This window comes from Lynx canadensis, chromosome B2 (assembly GCF_007474595.2).
Source record: "Lynx canadensis isolate LIC74 chromosome B2, mLynCan4.pri.v2, whole genome shotgun sequence".
Classification (NCBI taxonomy): domain Eukaryota; kingdom Metazoa; phylum Chordata; class Mammalia; order Carnivora; family Felidae; genus Lynx; species Lynx canadensis.
Window position 1 is genome coordinate 48,001,749 of NC_044307.1, and position 26,824 is coordinate 48,028,572.

A 26,824-nucleotide genomic window follows, 5' to 3' on the forward strand; every position below is an offset into this window, starting at 1 on the left:
TCCAGTGTGTTATTTAAAGCCTTTGTTTCCTTGTTGATTTTCTGTTTAGATGATCTGTCCCATTGTTATAAGTGGGTTGTAAAGTCCCCTACTATTATGGTATTATTATTAATGAGTTTCTTTATGTTTGTGAGTAATTGATTTATATATTTGGGTGCTCCAAATTGAAGGAATAAATATTTACAGTGATTAGATCTTCTTGGTGATTGATTCCTTAATTATGGTATAATGCCCTTCTTCCTCGTTTGTTACAGTCTTTGTTTTAAAATGTAGACATAAATATGGCTACTCCAGCTTTCTTTTGACATCCATTAGCATGATAAATGGTTCTCCATCTCCTTACTTTCAATCTGCAGGTGTCTTTAGGTCAAGTATGTATTTCTAGTTTACAGCAATGTAATTTTTATATTTTTCTGTATCAAAGGTATTACTTATTAGTTTACCTTCATTTTTAGATTCCTTAGATTTACTGTATAGACATTTACTGTATAGATCATGTCAAGTGAAATAGTTTGTTTGTTTTTAATTTATAATCTACATGCCTTTGTTTATTTTTCCTGTTGTACTTTCTAAGATTCTCTTACAACTTGGAATTCAGGTGGTGAAAGTGATTATTTTTACCTTGTCCTTGATTTTAGAGGAATGCATTCAATCCCATCTTTGACCATAAGAATGATGATAGCTGTAGGTGTTTCATAGATGTCTTTTTCAGGTTGGGAATGTTCTCTTCTATTTCTGGTTGCCACGACCTTTTTATCATAAATGGTTATGACATTATTCTAAGTATTTGTTGAATCTTTTGAAATAATGATTTTGTTTTTTACTCTTGCAATATACAGGATTATGCTAACTTATTTTTTAGCGTAAAACTAAAATTTACATTTTATTTGATAATATTATGTTTAGAATATTTGTAGTTTCCTTGAAATTTCTTTCTTTTTTTTTTCTTTAAGTTTTGATATGGGTGATGCTGGTTTCCTAACACCATTTGAGAAATGTTCTCCCTTATACTATCATACAAATGACTTGTTTATAATGAGTATATAATGTATATACTTTCATTATTAAATGTTTAGAAGAATTCAGCAGTGAAGCCATATATATCTGATATTTTGTATGTGGGAAGTTTTGTAAATATACATTATAAAAATGGATATAGAATTATTCAAGTTGCAAATTTTTTCTTAAGTGACTCTTGGTGGTTTACATCATTTGAGGAATTATTCCTTTCTATAACAGTTACCAGAATACTGGTATAGTGTTGTTTATTAGAGTCTCTTACTCTTATGTTAATATCTTTTACATCTGCTGTGATTTCTCCTCTTCATTCTTGTTATTGGTCATTTGTGCATTTTCTCTGTCCCTTTTTTTTTTATCGATGTGACTAGAGATTTCTAAAAATCAATTTTTATCTTTTTAAAAAACTAGCTTTTGTTTTTATTCATATTCTCCTACTGGTTTTCCATTTTATATTTAAATAATTGCTGATCTTATTTTATTATTTCCCTCCTTTTGCTGAGTAAAAATAAGGGTTTCATTGAGGTATGTAGTTTATAAGATTGTTTTTAATTTGCCTTTCTTTTTTTAAAATTATTTTTTTCTTTTCCTAAATCCTTAAATGGAAGCTTAAATCATCGATTTAAAACATTTCTTATTTTTTAATATAACCATTAAAAATACTCTGGTTATAATCTTGGGCTCTCTTTTTGTCTATATCTCTTTGTGTATGTCAGTGTCTCTGTCTCTCGTTCCCTCCATTTCTCTCTCTCTCTCTCTCTCTCGCTCATCACTTGTACAGGGGAAGCAAGGTGCTATGTTGGGATAATCTTTATGGAATGGCCCAGATGATGTGGTTCGAATCCATGACTCTATTTAATAACTTGTGAAAAACTGAAGCTCTATGTTCAATAGCTCTCAAGAATGAAACCTGGGACACTTGGGTGTCTCAGTTGGTTAGGCATCCGACTTCTGGCTCAGGTCATGATCTCATGGTTCGAGTTCCACACCAGGCTCTGGGCTAACATCTTGGAGCCTGAGCCTGCTTCAGATTCTGTCTTCCTGTCTCTGTGCCTTTCCCCACTCACACTCTCTTTCTCTTTCTCTGTCTCTCTCTCTCTCTCAAAAATAAATAAACATTAAACAAAATTATTAAAAAAAAAGAATTAAGCCTGGCAACAGCCACATGAGTGAGCTTAGAAGCAGATCCTTTGACCCCCGTGAAGTATTGAGATGTCTATAGCTACAGTTATCTGCTTCAGTGCAATCTCAACAAAGATCTTGGGACAGCAGCACGATGCTAAGCTGTTTCTGGAATCCTACTCATAGAGTCTATGAGATAATAAAGGTTTTAAGGTTTTACCTCTTGCAGTAATTTGTTATGCAGAAAAAAAAATCAATGTAATATCCTGTCTTATATTCTCTGTCTTTTAATTGTCACATTTACATTTAATGTGCACACTTATTGAAATTATAATATGGTTGTGTTTAAAATTGCCACATTGTTGGGGCACCTGGTGGCTCAGTCACTTGAGTGTCCAGCTCTTGATTTCAGCTCAGGTCATGATCTCACATTTCATGAGTATGAACCCTGCTCAAACAACCCTACTGTAAGCACAGAGACTGCCAGGGATTCTCTTTCTCCCCTTCTCTCTCTTCCCTTCTCTTCCCTCTCAAAAATAAATTTTAAGGCAAACAAACAAAAAACTGCCACCTTGTTATTTGTTTTCTGTTTTTTCTCCCTGCCTTTATTCCCTTTCCCTTTCTTTATCTGTATATTTTTTATGATTACATTTTATCTACCCCATTGGTTACATATATTTTGTTCTTCTTCAGGGTTTATAATATAGCTCTCTAACTTTCATTATAATGTAAGTCTTATAATTCTATACTAATATTTCCTCTTTCCCATAATTCATAATGTGGGCTATTCTCATTCTTTGTGCAATGCAATCAAGTGCACAATATATTATTACTTTTCTTTTAAGCAGTAAATTATCTTTAATAGAGATTAAATACTGAGGGAAAGAATATTTTACATTTACCCACAAATGTACAAATTCCATGGTCAGTTGATTCCTTTTTGTAGATCCAAATTTCTGTCTTGCATACTCTACTGTTACTGAAAGAATGCTGTATATTTCTCAAGAAAGGTCTTCTGACCTTTACCATGTTGTAGCATGACTTCATACTTCATTCCATTTTTTGTCAAAATAATATTCCATTGTATGGGTTTTCTACACAAGTTTATCTATCTATCAGTTTATAAATATTTGGGTTGTTTTCACCTTTTGGCTGTTATGAATAATGCTGCCATGAACATTTGTGTGCAAGTTTTTGCATTACATTTTTAATTTCTCTTGCGTATATGTCTGAGAGTAGGATTGCAGAATCAAATGTAAACTCCAGCCTTAACTGTTTCAGGAACTGGCGGAATATTTTCCCAAGTGTTTGCACCAATTTACATCCACACTAGCAGTGTATGAGAGTTCCAATTTCTTCATATTATACACAACATTTGTTTATGTGTTTTATGTTCATTATACCTCTTTTAACGGGTGGGAAGTGGTAACTCATTGTGGTGCTGATTTCCATTTCCTTGATGGCTATTAAGGTTAAACACCTTTCCATATGCCTGTTGAACATTTGTATATCCTCTTTGGATATACCTTGGAGAAATGTCTATTCAACTCCGCTGTCCATTTTATAATTGGATTAGAGTGTTTTTATTATTGAGTTGTAGATACTCTATATATTCACAGCTACGTTGATCAGAAGGCTGCAGATTGTCAAGGCTACTTGTGGAGCTGAGGAGAGTTGGAAAGTAATGAATGGGACAGTTTAACTGCCACAAAGTTAGCTGTTTGTATTGAGATTCAGAATGTTTTATTTTGTTTTGTTTTGGTTTGGTTTCTTTTTAAGTTTTTTAACGTTTATTGATGTTAAGAGACAGAAAGTTACAGAGCATGAGCAGGGGAAGAGTAGAGAGAGAAGGAGACACAGAATCTGAAGCAGGCTCCAGGCTCTGAGCTGTCAGCACAGAGCCCAACACGGGGCTCGAACCCAAGAACTGCAAGGTCATGACCTGAGCGGAAGTTGGCTGCTTAGCCAACTGAGCCACCCAGGTGCCCCTGTGTTGGTTTTTGTTTTGTTTTGGTTTGGTTTGGTTTTTGTTTTTTTAAATAAATTCTCCTTGGATTTTTGCAAATCTGTGGTTAATTTGGATAGCTCTCGAAAAATTGATTTCTTGCCACTGTTTTGCTGCTTTATGAAGGGAAAGAATTCTGAATCTTTCTATCCCATAATTTCAGAAATCTTGCCTATGCTTCATTATGTATTTTTTTCTTTTTAAAAACTTTTATAGTTTAGAAGTTATACACACTTCTAGTTAGTATTACTGTGCTACCCTGATACTTTATGGTTTTAAAACAGAAACCATTTTATTATGTTCATTGATTCTGTGGATCAAAAGTTAACACAGAGCATAGTAGGTATGTGTGACCTCTTTTCTTCTCTATCTGAGACCTCATCTGGGAAGATATGAAGGCTGGGAGTGAGTTCTCTTTGGCTAGCTTCTCCTTCTTACCCTCTTATGGAATCCAACTCCATCCAATCCAATTTAATGTTTATTGAATTTTATGCAATTCCTTAAATGCTATCTTTAGGATTTTGGCTTTTTTTTCTGCTTCTTCTTATCAATCTGTAATCGTCTTTTGGGTGATTTATCTCATTGCTTCAGTTAATGGCTCCTGAAATCTGCATTTGAAGCACATTTTTCTTTCCCAAACTTAACACCTGTATATGGCCAAAAGTCTAAGCTCAACATGTCATAAATGTTCCTTTCCAAATCGATGTCTTTAGCTCTATTTCCTAATGAATGATCACATTGTTCAGCAGTTTCTCCAAGTAAGAAAACTCGGAATTATCCTCTCGTCTTAATCCCCAAGTTCATTGGACTTCTTTCATTTCTTTAAATCAGAATTCTCACCTAAATTTTTATATTTTTCCAGGTATGTGCTGTAGCTATAGGTAAAAAAAAATACACTCAGTGGAGACTTTAAATTCTACCACATCAAGTATTTGTTTATGGAAATCTTTACAATTCATAAGAAAGTCATGTCAACATTAATTCAATATTATGGTAGAATTAATGTGGAAAGTGGAAAACCAGAAATACAATGAGTTCACTGAAGATGGGGACAGGATAGAAGTATTAAATACTGAATTATAAGATGAAGAAGTTGGAGAAAATTCTTAAGAACCAGAAGAGAAGATCTTGAAATGGCTGCCTATGTTCAGAATTAATTATGATACAAGGTTAGCTCTAGAATTAGAAATGGTTTTTCTTTGTTTTCTTCAGAGATTTTTTATTCTTCCAAACTTTTTTTAACACTTTATAGTAAGAAAAAAAATGCTTTAACAATGTTTTTAACTTCCTTTTATTCTCATCACATTTTATCCCTATTGAGTTTTGTTTGATTGTTCTTACTCATAATTATACTACTAATACTGTCTTTTTATGTGTTAAGGTATTTATGACTTTGTGTAGAGACTCAAGCACATTTTTTTTTAATTTTTTTTTTCAACGCTTTTTATTTATTTTTGGGACAGAGAGAGACAGAGCATGAACGGGGGAGGGCAGAGAGAGAGGGAGACACAGAATCGGAAACAGGCTCCAGGCTCCGAGCCATCAGCCCAGAGCCTGACGCGAGGCTCGAACTCCCGGACCGCGAGATCGTGACCTGGCTGAAGTCGGACGCTTAACCGACTGCGCCACCCAGGCGCCCCGACTCAAGCACATTTTTGCTGAAATTATGAAAAAGTAGCATAAATCATGACTGATGACTGACACCTAAAAGATCATGGGAAATAACTAGGCTACTGCACAGGTAAATAAACACGCCAGAGATAATAGAAGTATGAAAGATGCAAGGCATTTGTCATGTGGGTAGAGAAGAACTTAAGCCTGTTTTAAAAAACAGGCTACCCCCTCTTTATTCCTCTTGTACTAGCTAACATTGAACTTACCAGCTGCCATGATATAGTTGTGTAATCCAGAAGGCCAAAAGACACTACACGTGAAAATAGATCAAAAAAGTAAGAAAGTTCATTTTTATTAATAGTGGTGTTACAATTTAATTTTGTGTGGTATAGTGGACTATCATTTACTCTGTATGAACTAGTAGTGATGTGTTTAGTGACTGCTTTTGGTAGTCCTGTACAACACAGCAGGGCTCAGTATTGCAGTAATTATATATGTATTCCCAACTGTTGCATGAAGTCTTGCAGGCACCACGGACAAGGTACATTCCTTTTTCTGTCTACATCTTCTTTTGTTTTTTTCTGTGAAAACTAGGAAAAAGTATATATGATCATAAATACAAATTTACTCCCCTTGCATAGATACTGGATAGATAAATAAAGCTGTTTCAAGTATAGGAATGAAACCATCTGCTTTCTAAAATCATGTCCAGGCAACTGTATTAAAAAGATAGATTTTATCCCCTACACATTTTTACAATATGAATATGTATCCAACAATATTTCTTTTGCCTAGCTTTTAAAAAATAGAATATCATTAAATATCTAATCGGCACATGCTTCCTCAAGAGTAAAGTGAAAAGGATGTCGAAAAATAATCTACCTGTTTTGTGTTCTAAATAGCCATCCACCTCCAACATCCCTTCTCCCCCAAAGTTACTGGACCAGTTGTAGAAAGCTTAATTTTGACAACAGCTATAGTATTAGTTCATTAAATTACATTTAAAAAGGAAGGCAGTAGGAAGTGTGTAAGAAGTCATAGTCTCATCAAACAAAATAACAAACAGATTTAATTCTTAATTCTACATCTTGGGAATTTTCTTTTTTCTTTCTTTTTTTTTTTTTTTTTTTTTTTTTGCCTTTATCCTCTCAACTGTCAGTTCCACTCATTCTTCTTTCATGCAAAAGAGAGTCAATTGCATTTTAAGTTCATGTGGAATCTCCTAACAATTTACTTGGTTTTTTTTTTCTTTCTTGCCAGAGTAAAGCATTTATAAAAAGCATTTTGTTCTTCCTCCTTTTCCCTATTAGCAAATATTACCTGATGGACCACAAGACACAGTGAGACAAAGGTCAGGAAATACAAAGTATCTTCATTGTTGATATTGTTACTTGGGTGATGTTGAGGTAGACGTCAAAATGTCTGAAGGTTGTGCTATTCTTTGATAAAAGATAGATGAACTCTTGTTTTTATAGCCTTCTCAGGGTGATTACCATTCTGATTAATGCTGCCTTTCAAGATTGAGCACATATTCATGAATTGTGTAATAGCAACAAACAGAATAGTGGACTTAGATCTGTTATGACCTCAACGAGCCAAATGTGAACTCATTTTCAGTTATACAAGAATAGTAGGGTGAAAGTCATTTTAATTTTTTTAAATGTTTTTTTTTTTTTTTTTTTTTTAGTTTGAGAGAGACAGAGCAGGGGAGGGGCAGAGAGACAGGAAGGGAGAAAATCCCAAGCAGGCTTTGTGCTGTCAGTGCAAAACCTGACATGGAGCTCGATCTCACAACCGTGAGATCATGACCTGAGCTGAAATCAAGAGTTGGCTACGTAACTGACTGAGTCACCGAGGTGCCCCTAAATTTTTTATTTGAAAGCTATAATCAACCTTACCTATATTTTCAGTCACAGCTTTTTGAGTGTCCTATTATGTGCCAGGCATACAGTGTCTAACATTTTATATAGATTACGTAAGTAGCTTAATCTTCATGACAAATTCTATGACATAGGAACTTCTTGTTTTCCAGTTAAGGCACAAAGGGGTTATGTAAGTGCTTCAAATCAGACATGCAGTGGCTGGTAAAGCAGAGGTGGACTCCAAGCTAATGTGATGCCAGAGTCTATGCTCTCACTTTTTCCACTCTCATAACTGAGTAAGTAAAAGGGTGTTTATCATGTGAAGTTATTCTCTGTATACATGGCCTACCCCAGACAGTTTCTGGGATGCAATTTTTCTATAAAAGAAAATATTTCTATAACACAGTTTTAGCACTATTAACATTAAAAATTACCATAGTGATTCTATAAGAATAATAATTCCTCTACATGTAGTAACTTATTCATAGGGCTTCATCATTCACAGGGGAAAGCAGTGTGCTAAAAGTTCAAAGAGCCCTGGATTTAGAGGCAGAAATAATCCTGGCTCCTGGCTCTTCTGTTTACTAGCTATAGATTTGAGACCAATATTCACTAACTGAACCTCAAGATTCTCTCTTTGAAGCCTGGATTGGTAAAACCAGTTATATTTAGAGGTTTAAGGTAAGAATTAAATATGCGCTTTATAAGATAATTTACATTATACATATAAATACTTTGGCTGGATGTGAAATCCAAAAAGATATATCCTTACAACTTAATGATTTATGTTCTAACTCTCTCTGTCATTGGGGAAAAACAAATTAGTCTATAGTCTATAATCTGGGTTTTAAAAGTAATCTAGTTTGTTAATTCTCTGCTTCATTTCTTATCAAAAGGTGCTTATATATTTACGGACACATCATGGAAAATCTATTTTCTTAATATCTTCTTACTAAACACACCAAAAAGACACCTTATTTATTTATTTATTTATTTATTTATTATTTATTTATCTTCAGTTAGTGAGTGTTTTTCTATTTTTTAATAATTCATTTATTTTTTTAATTACATCCAAGTTAGTACAACAATAGTGTAACAATGATTTCAGAGTAGATTCCTTAATGCCCCTTACCCATAGCCCATCCCCCCTCCCATAACTCCTCCAGCAACACTGTTTGTTCTACATATTTAGGAGTCTCATATTTTGTCCCCTCCCTGTTTTTGTATTATTTTTGCTTCCCTTCCCTTATGTTCATCTGTTTTGCATATTAAAGTAATCATATGAGTGAAGTCATATGATATTTGTCTTTCTCTGACTGACTAATTTCACTTAGACTAAAACCCTCCAGTTCCATCCATGTAGTTGCAAATGGCAAGATTTCCTTCTCAAAAAAGGACACTTTAAACTGCTGGAGATTTACTAGGACCTATTGTATATAAGCAGAACTAACTAACAGATGTGAAAAATAGAAAAAAAAATAATGAAATATGGAAACACATTAGCATAGTGATGGCATGAATAAGAAGATGACCTAGCTCATACATTATAGCTGTGTCCATTCCATCCGTCTAAAGTAAGCCACTCCTATCAGGCTGGACATCAGCCAAACTCTTATAGATTGGATAGTCTTCTTTTCCTCTCTTTGTTGAAATGTGCCATTGTACCTAATGACATGTGAATCACACAAACAAAGACAAGAATCTGAATGATTCTTGTCTCAATTTCTAGCAAGGAAGTATAGAAGTAGAACCAAACTAGATGCATAGGAGAGAACATATTGATTTATTGCTTAAAATACATGTTGTAGGTCTTTATTTGAGACAGATCCAGATTCTAGATTTCTACTAATTAAAAAAAAATGTTTTTAGGGAGAAAGACAGAAACAAAGTATGGAGAAAAAGACAAAAATGGGATTGCAAGTAGTGATTAAGAAAAAGAGAAGGTAACAGATGGGTTATGATTTTTTTATTTTATTGTTTTTATTTTATTTTATGTTTTAAGGGGGGAGAGAATTGACCTGAGGTACATGAACCAAACGGTAAGATGAGTGACTCCAACATACTTTCTCTTAAGTAAGAATTTTGGATTCTTAGATGAGAAATGTCTTTACTTTTTTTTTTACAAGGTTAGATGATTAAAGCTTAATAACTATATGTTCAAAGCCACAGATCAGGACCCTTGAAGTGTAGGTTCTTGGTGAAAAGCATGTGGCTAGGCTTTTAGGGATTTGATGTTGATATGCGCTCACCAAGGGAGCATTTCCAGGCAAGGCCTATGTGTTGAGAATGCTAGAAAAGTGTATGATGTTAAGAAGAGAGCAGGTCAAGAGACAATAAAAATGAAATGCTATTTTCCTACAGGAGTTTGCAATAAAAACTTGGCACTTTCTACCACTCCGCATAAAGCCCTGGGGCGCCTGGGTGGCGCAGTCGGTTAAGCAGTCCGACTTCAGCCAGGTCACGATCTCGCGGTCCGTGAGTTCGAGCCCCGCGTCAGGCTCTGGGCTGATGGCTCGGAGCCTGGAGCCTGTTTCCGATTCTGTGTCTCCCTCTCTCTCTGCCCCTCCCCCGTTCATGCTCTGTCTCTCTCTGTCCCAAAATAAATAAAACGTTGAAAAAATTAAAAAAAAAAAAGCCTTGATTTGTTGCTCTGGCACTGAGGCTTAGCTTTCACAAAGTTCCAGGAAATAAGAGCCTACAACAGCACTAAGGTCTCTTCATTGTAAAACTATGATGCCATTTCCATTCTTGGTTCTTCACTACCAGACACCATGAATTATTTTGCCACCAACCCCCAACATTCTATATTCATTTCACTGATGGCTTCAAAGCTTAATTTTATACACCAGTGGGCAGATTGATTGGCACTTTTGGAAATTTTCAAATTGGTAAGAATCATGAGACCTCTTTACAGATGAGGACAAGGAGAATTAAATTACTAAAAACCAAAAGATTGCTTAGATGTCAGTGGCTGGATCTTCTGCTACATTTTCTACATCTTTCCACTATAAAAAGCTCTTATGCCACCTGTATTAATTACTGATGGTTCATACATTGAGAAGCCATGAGTCCCAGAAGCTTAGCCTCTCTGTCCTGTCTGATCCTGCTGCACGTTGAAAACATCTATTAAATGCTTATTATGTGCAAGGCACTTTTCTGTGTAATTTATAAGTAGAGTGTGTTTAAATCTCATGAAAGTCTTATGAAAGTAGGAATAATCTTTAGCCCCATTTTCAGATACAAGGAAACTGGCACATAGAGACTTAAGGAACTTATCCCAAAGTCAACCACTAACTAGTAAAGTTGTCAGAATGAATTGAAAATGGTCTACTTTTAGAGCCACACTCTAAACCATTATTATTATGCAGGAACTTTGTAGAGAAAACACTCATGGGAGATATTTTTAGGAGAATCTAGAGAAACGTTGGAGAATAGCAGAAACTGATGTTTCCTTTCATCCCAGCAACTATCTTTCCAACCAAAGCCGAGTCTCCCTTGACATTTTAAGGAGTAGAGGAGACCATGGCCTATTATGAATTCTCACCGAGGATGAGTCAAAAACAAGTTCTCATGCAGAACTCTGGTGCAACTTGCAGCTATTGTTCTATAGTAAGCCATAAATGGCTGTGAAAGGCAGTGGTATAAATTTTATTTATTTATTCATTTTTACGTTTTTATTCAAATTCCAGTTAGTTAACATACAGTGTAATAATAGTTTCAGGTGTACAATGTAGTGATTCATTACTTGCATATATCACCTGGTGTTATTGCAACCAGTGCACTCCTTAAACCCATTGCCTGTATAGCCATCCCCCCCTCCTCTGGTAACCATCAGTTTGTTCTCTATTGTAAGAGTCTTAAACTTTAAATTTTAAGTCAACCTTAAAGATACTATTAGAATATATGGTCTCATGAGATAATGTTATCCAGTATCTGTTGGCTTGTATGCTCTGTCTTGGTCTGGAGAACAAATTTATAGTTCACCAAACATTTTTTGTACTACCCCATTACTCAAGAATCATCTTTCAAAAAATGACCACATCTATGATTTAGAAATATTAACCTGAAACTGTATCCAGTAACCATTGCTTAAACAATGCTAAGGTGTTTAAGCAATACTTGCTTAATGAAAATATATTTCTTGTTGTTAGTGATGCCCTCCTCTAATATGTGTTTATTAGACATCACTGAATTAATGGTTATAGACCAATGGCATTCTGTAACTGTCAGAATGTGCTTATTACTTTCTGGTATTATATATCAGTGAGCTATCTCACACTAAGGATGTGGTAGGGTCCCCACCCCAGGGGGAAAAAAAAGAAAGAAAAAAGAAAAAAAAAAACCTCAAGATAACCTGACTATGCACATACATGACAACATCCTCCATGAACTTATAACATGAGACCACTTAATCAGACTACATGTTTGTGTGTGTTACCATATATGAGAGACAAAGAAGTAGAAAATACATATAAAAAACTACAACCACGTGGCATTCAGCTCTGTTCTTTGGGTACGAATCCAACTGAGCATTGCCAGCAGGAATAAAGTTGCTTCCTGGAAAGAAAAGCCTCAGTGTCATGACTCTCTGTGCGAGAATCCTGCTACAAGGAAATTAGTGTAGTGATCAAAGTTTTACATTTTAATTTTGAAAATAGAGTATTGATTATCTACTGTGATACATGTTATTATTTGCCTCATCTCTTACATCTGAGTGAATTTTAAGTTATAAATTCAAGAGTCATTAATATTCATTTCACATGTTTTGCATATGATCCACTTCCTCTGTGTCAATTCTAATTTTACTCAGATGAAGACTTATCTCCTCACTGAATACATGTTACTTTAAACTCACTCAACTGTAATATTCTTTCTTCAGAAGGATTTTTGATGTGTGTGGTGTGGTGTGTGTGTGTGTGGTGTGTGTGTGTTTGCTTGTGTATTTTATGTATTGATATGTGATATTCAGGACTCATTATCAAGCATTTCCATCACATCTTTCAAGTCCTTCACCCTTTACCCAGAATCACAGTTGATTTGTCTTATTCTTGTCTCTGCTGCTCATGTCATCTTATCAGAGATTCTGAAAGCTTTTTGTGTCTAATCTAATAATAGTGACCTTTACTTTATTCCAATTTTTTTTTGGTGTTCCTCATTTGCCTTTATTTGAAATTAGCTTGGTTCATTAATGGCTTTTTTTATATTTACTCCTATAGTATGGTATGAGTATTATACTATTACTGCTCTTATTATTATTAACTGCTACTTCCCACTGGAATGTAAATTTCATGAGGGTAGGGATTTTGACAGCTATACAGTGAAGTTAGGATAGAAGAGTCATTTAATATGTACTTGCTGAATGGAGATTGAGATACAATTATAGTAGCAATTGCAATGTTTATCATTTATCTAACTAAAAAAAATAGAAAATGGCACTTCTGAGAAGTGAATGTCAGAATACACAGTTCAATTTCTTTTAAAAAAATTGTTTTAATGTTATTTTTTGAGAGACAGAGAGAGTGTATGAGCAGGGAGGGGCCAGAGAGAGAGAAACACACAGAATCCGAAGCAGGCTCCAGGCTCTGAGCTGTCAGCCCAGAGTCCGTGTGCGGGGCTCGAACCCACCAACTGTGAGATCATGACCTGAGCCGAAGTAGGATGTTTAGCTGACTGAGCCATCCAGGCACCCTCACAGTTCAGTTTCTAATCCTAAGAGATGAGAGACCAATTCACAGAGTTTTTATCCATTTCTTTCCCTTTTTGTGGGTATGGAAGATGATGAGGGGAAAATAAACTAATGTTCTGTCTTCCTAAGCTTTAAAAATTAATTGTGATTTACCCTTCCACATACAGCTTGTATAAAGGAGAGCCAAGAGAGAGTTTCTGGAAAAATTGGTAGACTATACACAAAGCGTATTCTTTACAATTCCACTTTCTATTTTATGATTTACATGTAACATAGATGCCATGATCCATTTCTCAATAGATGCCCAATAAGTAATAGCGAATATGTGTTGAACACTTGCTAAATATAATACCTGAACGTTTTACATTTATTATCTCAGTTAAACACAACAACAACCTTATGAAGTAGTTGTGTTATCATCATTGCACAATGAGGCAAACGAGGCTTAGAGGCATTCATTTAGTATCCTGTTAAAGTCCCTGTAACAGGGACTTTACAGTGCTAGTAACTAACCATTGGTGACATTAGACTTTAAGCAGTCTGATTCTTGAACCCAAGGTCTTCTTACCTGCTACACTAGAATCAATGAATTTGAGAATGAACAAATCTCTGAAAAGGCAATACTGAGTTTCTTTAATTTCTTATGTCTCCGTTTATAGCATGGAACTAAAGCTATTAACTTTTAGTAAATGGTAATTGACTGACTGACTAAAATAAATGGTGAATTCATGACCAGGAAAAGCAGAAGAATTAGCTGAATCAGTGGTTCTCTGAACATCATAATTTTTAGAATCATTGGAATAATAAAAGAAAGAAAGAAAAGGGGCACCTGGGTGGCTCAGTTGGTTAAGCATCCAACTTTGGCTCAAGTCATGATCTCATAGTTCGTGAGACCCCAACAGTCTCGCTGCTGTCAGCACAGAGCCTGCTTCCAATCCTCTGTCCCCCTCTCTTTCTGTCCCTTACCCATCTCTCTCTCTCTCTGTCAAAATTAAATAAATAAAACATTAAATAAATAAATTATATATATTTAGAAAGGCCTCCTTATTTATTTTCTTTTAAATTTTGTTTAAAGTTTATTTATTTTGAGACAGAGAGAGACATAGCATGAACAGGGGAGGGTCAGAGAGAGAGGGAGACACAGAATCCAAAGCAGGACTCCAGGCTCTGAGCTGTCGCACAAAGGCCCGTCGCGGGGCTCGAACTCACGGACCGTGAGATCATGACCCGAGCTGAAGTCGGACACTTAACCGACAGAGCCACCCAGGCGCCCCGAGGCCTCCTTATTTAAAACAAAACAAAAAAACAAAACAAAACAAAACAAAACAAAACCACACATTCTTAGGCACCACCCCTGAATAGTCCTCATTCTGTTATTCAGGGGTGTGGTTCAGAAATTTGCACTTTAAATGAATCCCCTCAAACCTTTCCTATGCTTAGGCAGGTCTGATGCTACCAATTTATTATTTCTTAATTTTTTTTTTAGTTTAGTGCAAGGGGGGAAGGGCAGAGAACAAGGGAAAGAGAAAATATCAAGCAGCTCTGTGCTGCCAGTGCAGAGCCTAATGTGGGGCTTGAAAACGTGAAATCCTGACCTGAGCCAAAACGTTGGACGCTTTCACCGACTGAGCACCTAGGTGCCCCATCAAACCCCTGATTTAGTCACACTCACCTCTTGTCACAGTAAACTCATCTATATCATCTCTTCCTTTGTACAATCAGTCTCATCATGGCCTTCGCTCTATTTATGTCCTTCCTGCAATGCAGAATGAAGCATGGTTCTCTCCCCACCAGGCCCAGGAAAACATGAAGACCCTTCAGTGGGCATGTCCAAACCCTCTATTGAGCTGTGTAATACTATGGACAGACCTCAGTGTGGATGACAACTTACTACTTTCTGGCCATGCGGCCCTTGTGCAAAGGGGTGTTTCCATTCTGAGTCTAACTTTATTAGGGGTATTGGAAATAAAAATAGTCACCTGTATAGGTGATGTGAGGATAAATGACAAATATGAGTACTTGATCTGACCTAAATTAATGCCTCTTCCCTTTGCTCTCTGACCCTCTATGTTTTACTGTGCTCCAGCAACTAATATGAGGTACACAGTAAGAATGCATTTTAGGAGGCTGAAACCAAACTGAAGAATATAGAAAGCTGTCATCCATATGCCTCACATCCCTTGAAAAGTGGTCCACAGACTCTCAGAAATGAAGAAACAAGACTTATAAAGTATTTCTCTGGTATGCAGTTCTCTACTTCTGGTCATTCATACCCCTGACAAATCACCTTCATCAGGACCCCTCGACCTAGACTGACTAATCTTCAGAGTAGAACGATCCTATTCTCTGACATTAGCAAAACCTGGAGTTGACCTCAAGCATGCTTTTATTAAGTGGATCTTTTTTGAGATCCAGTTTCCTTATTTATAAGATGGTGTTTTAATATCAAGTATAAGTCAACTTACTGACTTCTACTGCATGTTAAATGACATAATGCACAAACCTGACAAGAAGATACTTATTAATAACTTTAGAAGTTACAGAGTTCTCATAATCAGGGAAATACAAATAAAAACCACTTCACACTGGTCAGAGTGGCTAAAATTTAACAACTCAGGAAACTACAGATACTGGCAAGGGTGGGAGGAAATGGGAACCCTCTCGCACTGTTGGTGGGACTGCAAACTGGTGCAGCCACTCTGGAAAACAGTGTGAAGGTTCCTCAAAAAATTAAAATAGAACTACCCTATGACCCAGCAATAGCACTACTAGGAATTATCCAAGGGATACAAGAATGTTGATGCATAGGGGCATGTGTACCCCAAGGTTTTATAGCAACACTTTCAACAATAGCCAAATTATGGAAAGAGCCTAAATGTCCATCAACTGATGATGGATAAACAGGTAGTTTATATGTACAATGGAATACTACTTGGCAATGAGAAGAATGAAATCACGCCATTTCCAGCAATGTGGATGGAAACTGGAAGGTATTATGCTGAGTGAAATAAGTTAGTCAGAGAAGGACAGATATCATATGTTTTCACTCATATGTGGATCTGGAGAAACTTAACAGAAGACAGTGGGGGAAGGAAAGGGGGAAAATAGTTACAAACAGAGAGGGAGGGAGGCAAACTGTAAGAGACTCTTAAATACAGAGGATAAACTGAGGGTTGATGGGGAGAAAGGGCAAGGGAGAGGGGAAAATGGGTGATGGGCATTGAGAAGGGTCACTTGTTGGGATGAACACTGGGCATTGAGGAGGGCACTTGTGGGATGGGTATTGTATGTAAGTGATGAGCCATGGGAATCTACTCCAAAAACCAAGAACACACTTTACAACCCTGTATGTTAGCCAATTTGACAATAAGGTATATTAAAAAAAAAATTACTGAGTTTTTACTATTCATTGGTACAACTCAGACACAGATAAATCACTAGGCAAGATAAGCCTGGTCACAGCCATAACCTGGGACTTAATTTTCAGGTGGATTGCTCTTCTCAAATTTAAGAGTGTTAGGAGGGAGAGAGGACTATCAAGAGAGACACTGTAATAAATGATCACGATGAATTCTACTGCCTGAAAAGAGGGTGGCCTACAAAGGGGGTCCTTTGCAGAGACACGAAGTTAGATGTTCCTGACAGCCTACGGTGGGTGCGGAACAAAATGCAGGCCGATGACCTAGCGCTTGGTGAGGGATGGCGTGACCAGTAGCAGGGGAGGTCAGGGAGGGGGAGGCGATCCGTCTCATCCGGCTTTTTAGGCCACAGTGAACTGGTGGATTTTATTATGTGTTTGATGGAACCATTTAAGAGTTTATGAGTTCACTTTGGCTCCTAGAACTGTTTGGAAGGGAGCAGGAGCGAGGGTAGGAGGGGAAGTAAGGTTTGGAGACTACTTCAGTGGTCTGTGAGGGAAAAGATGGTGGCTCAGATGAAGTGTCTCATCAGCTGCCTCTCCATTGTTCTCCCGCACTTTACTCCTCCCACGGTTTACTCAGTTATCCTCTCTGGAACCTGACGAAACTCCTACCTCTAAGATCTGACCACAGATAAGGAGAGCCTGTGCCTGGCATTTAACCTCTTGCCAGATCACTGATCATTGGTAAGTGTCTGTTCCTCTCCTTCTCGCTTCTGGTTGCCTTGGGTTGAACTCCCTGTGCTTCCTTAAGGAACAATCTGACAACATGTTATACAGGTTAGTTGAGAGATGAGAATAAATGCTTCAGGGGCAAGGGAGGGAGAAGAAAAGGAGGAAGAGAGAGGGGCGGAATAAACATAGAGCTTGACTGGTAGGTGGATGCAATTCTAGCGTGCTGTTAGGATTGTGTCTCTTGAACTCAAATGTGCATGTGAATACCCTGGGTTCTCATGGGAAAGTAGGTTCTATGTCAGCAGATATGGGACAGGGCAGAGATGTTTCCATTACTTACAAGCTCTCTCATGCTATAAATGCCCTTGGTCTCTGGAGCACCCTGAGTAAGGAGGCCCTTGTGCACATGTCTAAGCAGGCACTCATTCAGCAGGGTTGTGCTTCAGGTCCTCTCTCACACAGGTGGTCCTGTGAAGAGAGCTCTGCAGGGTGCAGTGATAATGGGAGAGCAGAGGTACACTGGTGCAATGACAATTGTTGTTTCATCCATCATCAATGTATGTTTTATTGTAGTGGAAGTTGAACAGGTGCAGAAATATAACATGGGCTTTGGTTACACAGTTTTTAGGAAAATGAAATTCTTCAGTTACTCTCTCCCCTCCAGTCAGTGAGGTGAGTAGCAGTTCAGAGCGGGGAAAAAAAATCAATTGGAGAAGGGTACAGATTTCTTCAGATTTTTTTCTTATAATATGCAAAGGAAAACCTTTAACAAGAGTTGGTAGTGGAGAAGAGAGATATACCAGTGAAAATAAAATAGTGATTTAAATTTAAGTTTCTATATCAGGTGAAGGTTAAGATATTAAAGTTAAAGGATTACTGTTTGACAATAATCTTAGAGCTAGCTCCCAACTCTTTCAATCCTAATTGTTCTCAGTCACAAATTTAGCCCTGTCCTTCTGAATAATCCTGGATTCTTATCAGCCCTATTACTTGGTTCATATATAGTCACCTGGATAGAACTTCAAGAACGCCCTTTTTTTGGTTGTTATTTTTAGCAGAAATGTGTGTCAAAAAGAAGAAATATTAGAAATAATTCCCATGGTAGGTGTGGTTTCTTAAAGCAAGAAACAATGAGATTATATATATATATATAATATATTATATATATCTATGAAGCTCTCTAGAGTTTGAGAAAAGAGACATCCCATATTATAGTTCATCCATGTGGCTCACAGTTCGGTTTACTGAATCTTAGCAGATTATCAATCTGTGGCTTACCAAGGAGGACGACAGCTGGAAAACTCCCCCAACATACTTCAGAAAAACTAAAGAGAACCTTCATTGTGTCATCCAAGCATTAGTGGTTTTCAAGGATGTAAGTTTGTTATTGATTCCCTGGCAGTAGCTGGGTAGTGGTTTTAAGTGTTGATCTCTGAATCTACCGGTTTTTCAATTGAAAAAACTTAATTACCTTGTTTTTTAAACTATCTTCCCAGCTAGCATAGTTACTTGGGAAATTGGAACTACGTGGGGTGATATTTGTTGGATAACCTCTGAGTCATAGACATTCTACTGTGGGACATCAGCCACAGGTCTCCTCATGATCCCTCCACAGGGTCCTTCTGTGGCTTTTGCATTCTGTTTGATGTCCATTATGTTCTCCTTTGAAGTAGTGCTTGTTCAATCTTCACCACGTATGAGTGACATTACTACTCTGCTGGTGTTCATGGCCCTGACAGTCCATTGCTATTTCAGTGATTTTGTACTGTCATCTTCTCAGATCAGGGGATCACCTCTCCCACTGCTTCTATTGCTACCACTGCTGCTCCGGCTAAAGTCTAGGCTCTTTCTTCTCCTGACCAGCTTATGACTCATTTTTCAAGCTCCCCAAATGGGGGTATCTATACATTCTTCATTTCCTACACATCCCTCAGTGTGACAACTATACATTTCATGTCACTATCATAAACAGTGTTTTTTTTTCCAATTCTCTGCCTTGCAAAGAACTGTGACCATGTCTCTCACAACACTAGTTGTAGAAGAGCAAGACCTTTGCTGGGTTCCTTGGACTTTCCCTGCCTCCACCCTACATTGGGCTGCCTCACCTCTGGCCTTTGCACTCTAGCTTTTGGTTTCCTCTTTGTCTGGTATATCGAGTTAGCTCATTCTGATGAACACAAGTAGTAACAATTTTAAAATTGCACTTGGTCTCAAAATTCTGGCTAGTCAGTAAGGGTTCTGAATTCCCTCTCTGTCTGCCCTGTTACCAGAACCAGCAAATCTCTGAGGGTTTTTTTTTTTTTTCTTTTTTAATATTCGAAGTATTGTTTTGCCCAATGATGTGAAGTCTCAAGCATGAATGTGGAAAGGCGATCTATTTAAAAGCCAGGACCTTTACATGAAACATTCCCGAAAAAGATAAGAAAAGGGGTCTAACTTTGGACTTTTCTTATCAAAGGAAAATTCCTTACAGCTTGGCTTCCCATGTAAATGGGAACTTGTCAGGCCAAGAAAAATGATTAATATGCCAAGAATATAATTTCTTATTACATGTTACAAACATTGGCATCTCATAATAAATAATTTAGGCTCAAATTGCCAGTGAGTATCCTAAGGCTGATATACATTACGGCAGTGAAGAAATACTTTGCGGTAAAGCAGAAGTTCAAAGAGAACCATGGTGAAACTGTGCAAGGTATAATGGTTGGTTTTGAAGATCTCTGTGAAAGCACCCTGCATGACACCAGCCCCAGCCTGGCAGCCAAGGTAGAGAGTAACTAAATGCTTTGCCTTCTGTGGCAGTGAAGGACTTTTGATCACCGTGCAGTCTCTCTAAGCCATTATTTGGAAAAATCAGCAACTAGAGGACATGAAAATGTAGAGTTTTTGAGAGTCATGCCCACTGAATTGCTATCAGGAAGAAAGGGATATTGGTTTTCTTTTACAACATTAAAAAAAATTCAGAGTTGCCAAAATGTGACCTGAATCTAGGCAGGCTTGTGTATTTACATCTGTGTATGTGTGTGTGAGGGTAGAGGATCAAAGCATATGTTTTTTATCACCCTATACCATTCTTATATGTGTGTGTATATATATGTGTATGTATATATGACACACAGTTGTTGGTGCTGCATCCTTTAGAGCACTGAATCCCTCCTTTTCATTACATAGCTACTCTTTTTAGATTAGCTTAGATTTAGATTAGACTCCCAAATCCCTGAACTATATAATTTATATTTATTTATTCATTTCAGTTTCAAGTTTTTACTTAAATTCTAGTTAGTTAACACATAGTGTCACATTAGTTTCTGGTGTAGAATTTAGTGATTCATCACTTACATATAACACCCAGTGTTTATCACAAGTGCCCTCCTTAATGCCCATCACCCAATTAACCCATCCCCCACCCACCTCCCTCCAGCAACCCTCAGTTTTTTTCCCTATAGTTGTCCGTTTGATGGTTTGCCTCTCTCTCTCTCTCTCTCTCTCTCTCTCTCTCTCTCTTTTTTTGCCCTCTGTTTATCTGTTTCATTTCTTAAATTCCACATATGGTATTTGTCTTTCTCTGACTGGCTTATTGCACTCAGCATAATACACTTTAGCTCCATTCATGTTGTTGCAAATGTCAAGATTTCATTCTTTTTGATGGCTAGGTAATATTCCATTGTGTATATGTACCACAGTTTATCCATTCACCAGTCAATAGACATTTGGGATCTTCCCATAATTTGACTATTGTTAACACTACTATAAATATCAGGGTGCATGTGTCACTTCAAATCAGTATTTTTGTATCCTTTGGATCAACACCTACTAGTGTAGTTGCTGGATCATAGGGTAGTTCTGGTTTTAACTTTTTGAGAAATCTCCATACTGTTTTCCAGAGTAGCTGCACCAGTTTGCATTTCCACCAAAAGTGCAACAAGGCTCCTCTTTCTCTGCATCCTCACCAATACCTGTTGTTTCCTCTGTTGTTAATTTTAGCCATTCTGACAAGTGTGACGTGATATCTCATCATGGTTTTGATTTGCATTTCCCTGAGGATGAGTGATGTTGAGCATCTTTACATGTGTCTGTGAGACATCTGGATGCCTTCTTTGGAAAAATGTTTATTCATGTCTTCTGCCCATTTCTTAACTAGATTATTTGGGTTTTTTTGGGGGGGTGTGGTGTTGAGTTTCATAAGTTCTTTATAGATTTTGGAACCTAACCCTTTATCAGACATGTCATTTGCAAATATTTTCTCCCATTCTGTCAGTTGCCTTTTAGTTTTATTGGTTGTTTCCTTTGCTGTGCAGAAGCTTTTATCTTGATGAGGTCTCAATAATTCATGTTTGCTTTTGTTTCCCTTGCCTCTGATAAAGTGTCTAGTAAGAAGTCACTATGACCGAGGTCAAGGAGGTTACTGCCACTGTTCCTCTAGGATTTTGATAGTTTCCTGTCTCACTTTTAGGTATTTCATCCATTTTGAATATATTTTTGTGTATAAAAATGTAAGAAAGTGGTCCAGTTTCATTCTTCTGCATGTCAGTGTCCAGCTTTCCCATCACTATTTGTTGAATATCCAACGGATATTCTTTCCTGCTTGGTCAGAGAGTAGTTGGCCATATAGTTGTGTGTCCATTTCTAGGTTTTCTATCCTGAACTACATAATTTAGAAAAAAAGTGTAGTTGTTTCCTTAGAAGTGATTTTTTAAATGGAATCACAAATCTGAAAAAGACAAAACTATGGACACAATTAAGGATAACATTAAAAACAAATCACAGAGTCATAAATAGGTGAACATAAGAGGATGCTTAGAGAGGAAACCCTCCCCACTACAGGTTAGGAAAAATGAGATTCAACGTGATGAGAAAACTTATCTAAGGAACTTGAATCAGTTACATATTGTTACTGGTAAAAAAAAAAAAAAGACAGAATTCAGGATCATTTGACAGAAAAATCAATGCATCTCCGGAAATACTCATTTAACAGCTATTTATTGAACATATACCAGAGAATTTTCAAGGAAGTGGTGGTATATTAGGGCACATATTAAGAAGTATAAATCATGAATCACAATAAAAAATTCAAGTAAAAAATTACTTAAACACTTTTATTTATGTACAGTACTTAAACAGTTCAGGAGAGGCATGTCTGGTAACACAACCAATTTGGAGGTATATCTCTTAGATTAAAAAAATGTTACTAAAAAGTAGCTCTCCTAAAAAGTATCACATTCAGTACTCACAAAATCAGTTTCACTTACATTTAGAAGGGTAGTACAAATAATACTCAGGTCACTAGTGGACATGATATTTCTGAAGTATGCTGAAGAAAATGTCCGATTAGTACAAATTAGTCTACCGATAATAAAGCAATAATAAAGAAAAAGAACAGGTAAATTGAATTTTTTCTATCTGTAAGCTATCACCATGGAGAAGTATATGGTGCTAAAAATTTTATCTAAAATTTTCTCCAACTAGGTAGTGTCCAGCAAGAGTAGAATATAAATAAATGTTGCTGAGTGATAGTTATGGTATTAATCTAACGATCCTTTGATGTCTAGAGTATTATAATTCAAGATACAAAGTAATTATTTCTACAGTTCAGCAGTATAAATATTCATATAAACATTTCTACATTACCTCATGGAATTCTGACCTTATGGAACAATGTTATTAAAAAAAAAAGAGAGAAAAAAACATTGCATCGTAGAAAATTTCTTAGTAGAAAAGAATTAAAATACTTTCCCTCTTAGGTTACTTAGGAGGCTCAGTCAGTTGAGCATCCCACTCTTGATTGCCACACAAAGTCATGATCCCAGGGTCATGAGATCGAGTGCCATGTCAGGCTTCACGCTGAGTGGAGCCTGCTTAAGATTCTCTCTCTCTTCCTCTGCCACTCTCCCCCACTCATGTGCTCTCTCTCTCTCTCTAAAATAAAAAAAAATAAGATAAAAAACATTCCTTTTCATATCATAGGCTGTTAAAATGAAGGGACAGAAAATTCTCACCTCTCAGGGCTTACTAAGTATGGGAAAAGTTCAATTCTTAGTGTTATCTTCAAAGAGCTAGTAGTCAGAAAGAATACTGTACTTTCACAAAAACAATAGTATTTTTCTAGACATAACAGTCCAGACATCCATTGTGTCTTGATTAAATGAAGTCATAATATGTATCACTATGTATGAATATATGTATACATTATAACTTAAATATGTCAGGGTAGAGTAGCCTAAACAGTTGTAAGCACAAAGGTGTATGTTACAATAATAACCTCCTGTTACACTAAATGCCACCTTCTCATTAAATGCCCCACAGCAGCACAATTTCTGGAAATATAAAAGCCGCCCTCTCCTCAGTGAGGATCTCTAGGGCAAATAATATGATCTTCAGGGTGGCCAGGGGAGCCCTCATTTTTGCTACCACACAGTCGTTCCTTTCAATGTCTTTATCTTTCCTAGGCTCACCCTGATACTCCCCAAATTATCCCATGTGTGTATCAGCTGCAAAGTCATGGGCTCTGCTTTTGAAAAGTGAAATTTTCTGATACCTAAACTTCTCTAACATTGCCCTTTAGATAAAACTAATCCTGCTAGATTTCATGGTGGACCTTGGAGATAGGTGTTCTGAGCAGTTGGTCAGGTTCGCTCTACATTGCTTGTGGCATTCCAGTTCCTTCTCCAACAAAATTAAAGATTCCTTCAATCTGACATATTCTTTAGGAGCAGCCGACTGAGCTGGCCAAACATAGTCCTAAATTGTTGGAACAAGAATTGTTATTACTGAGCTTCCTTGTGGGATTTCATTTGATTAAATGATTGCATGGATAAGAGGGAAGCTGTTCTCAAAAACCTTAATATTTATCCCTCTTCAGTGTCATGAATAGTATTTCATTGCACTACTGAGGGAACTGTTTTGTTTTGTTTTGTTTTGTTTTCCTGAGGGAACTACTACTAAAGTGTGTCATCTCAAATTGTCACCTCATAGGAATTGGTTAAATGCATATGAAAAATCAGTAAGTAAGCCAAGATTGGAAGGGTTCACATTTGAAAGAGAGAAAACATGCATTTGCTTTTAAGAAAGATTTAAAACTACATACGGAGATTTTTGGTGTGGAAGAAAGCATCTATGAAGATAATCACGATTTTCATAGTAAAACTGGCAATAAAGTCCTATACATATATTTAGAAAGGAAACAGAGCAACTCAGATAAGTAGCATGAATATCTGGTTGGCAACATGTCCATAATGGGATTATAAGCACAATTAGAGTCTGATCCTCTGTTTAATTAATACATTCATCCATCTGAAATTCAAAGAAAGTGGGAAATAAATAGAATACAAACTAAATTATTTTTATTTATGTAAACAGTGGTACTGAGGATTTAAAAGGGAATACTTCTTTAAACGTTGCAAACGTTTTCTTTCTACCCATTCTCGTGTCGGTAAGATGAATCTCTGTTCCAGACTTCGATGCTCAATAGTACTTCTGTTTTCCAGAGTTCATATGCAGCACTGATTTCTCCATTTAATGCAGTATCCGTAATCATACTTATCATCATTACAAAATGTTTTACATATTCCTTTCAATTTTTTGCATCTTTCAAATCTATACATTGACTCAAAGTTACTTCTGGCTGCAATCAAGAAAGACATCTAAAGTCATCAACCTCATTTTTCACTTGGGAGTCTTGTTACCTAGGGAAGACAGAAAATCTGTTTTGGTCATGAGATCATGCATGTGGGAGATGGAGAGTCTGGTATGCCAGGTAGTGTTATAGCACAATTTAGCAGTTGTTGCAGAAAGAGACTGAGCTACAAACATCTTACCGTCCTTATCTTTCAGCCCATATCAGTACTCACCTTCCTATCTTTTTTTCTTATTTTATTAACACCAGATTTGCTCTCCCATGCTTTCATTAAGATGAGGTTTGTAGTTCTTTAAAAACCTATCATTTTTATTTTCATGTTTTTTTTTTCAATTTTTTAAGCTTACTCTGACTGCCTCTTCACAGTATCATTTGTTCAATGCTTTCTTCTCCATTCCAGATCTTACTCTTAATTGAAATCTTCTTTCGTTATATTAGAGCAAATGAATATATCCCTTTCACCAGTCTATAGTAATAATGAATGAATAACATAACTAAGTACTTAATTATATGTATTTTTCTTAAACATGTGTCATGATATTTTTATTCTTGTGGCCAATATGTCAACCACATGTGACAGTTATGACTTCTTCTGATTCTTTGTTATCTCCTACCCAGTATATCCTGATAATTGTAATACAGTAGACATGGAGATACTGATAGTTTATTGAGGAAACAACACCATATTAGATGTGCACACGGAAACACAGTTTTGATATACATTTAGTATTTAGTAAAAAGAGAATCCTCATGTTAATCTTCTAGTTTGCTGTGTCATCTAAGACAATGCAAAGAAGGATATCCTGAGATTCCAAACTCACAGCTTTGGGTTCACACATTAAACTATAGTAAATGGAAGCAAATATTTTAGTTACTTAGGATTTTATTTTTCTTAATGATTCTATTGTACTGTAACTAATGCCTCTAGAAAAAAGAGACTTGTGTGTCAGGCTTATTTCTGCCCCTCCTCTCCCCCCCAATTTTATCATAGTATTTACTTATCTTGGATAAGTCTTTCCACCTATCTGCATGATGGAATATAATAAACATGGCTATTGCAAATATATTTTGAATATTAAATTTTCCACGTGTGTGTCAGGAAAAACAAAGCAAAATAATTTTATTAAAATTTAGAGAATAAACTGAATAGAATTTAGATTAACATTATATAATGTTAACTTATAGAACCTAATTGTCTGCATAAAACCAAAATGAAATTCAGAATGGTGTTTCATTTCTATGGGGCAGGTATTTGAGTACCTAGTATTCTCTAAGCATTTGGTTGGGAATTAGTCAGAAAGCTCAAATGTAGCAAATGTAGAAAATACTTCAAATGGACTAACTTTATTGTTGTCGATAAAGTTAGTAGAAAAGGAAAGGAAGTTACGTGTAAAGTGCAAGAGATTGTCAGGAAGGTTTTGACATGTGAATATATGTATTTCCTTTGGGAATGGGAAGCTAATTTATGATGACAGAACCCCTGGTCACCGGTAAATTTTGGTGAAATCTAAAGTTCCTTCAGACCCATATTTGATATAACTAAAAATAGAGAAGTACATTTGCATGGTTGCATTTTACTTTTTTTAAAAACTTTTGCTGGGATAGGTACTTTTTAAGCTAATCAACATTCCTGAGACCCTAATATCTTGTCAACCCACAACATCATGTTGACTTTTAAGATATGTTAAATTCAGAAAAGAGAAATATGGATTTATAGTGATCATTAGTAACATGAAAATATACTACTGTTGTTTTTACTTTCTTATTATTTTAAAGAATATAAATGTTTTAA

General features: G+C 36.3%; 1 protein-coding gene across 1 annotated transcript; it reads right to left on the minus strand.

Annotated features, from left to right (window-relative positions):
- Positions 1 to 24,350: 24,350 nt before the first annotated feature.
- Positions 24,351 to 25,497, minus strand: DEFB110 (defensin beta 110). Its single transcript, XM_030314563.1, has one exon. The coding sequence runs from the start codon at positions 25,037 to 25,039 to the stop codon at positions 24,887 to 24,889; it is 153 nt and encodes a 50-aa protein (XP_030170423.1). The 5' UTR covers positions 25,040 to 25,497; the 3' UTR covers positions 24,351 to 24,886.
- Positions 25,498 to 26,824: the final 1,327 nt, after the last annotated feature.

Coding starts and splice junctions, on each gene's coding strand:
- DEFB110 (XM_030314563.1), bottom strand. CDS start 25,039: ATGTCTTTCTTGATTGCAGCCAGAAGTAACTTTGAGTCAATGTATAGA.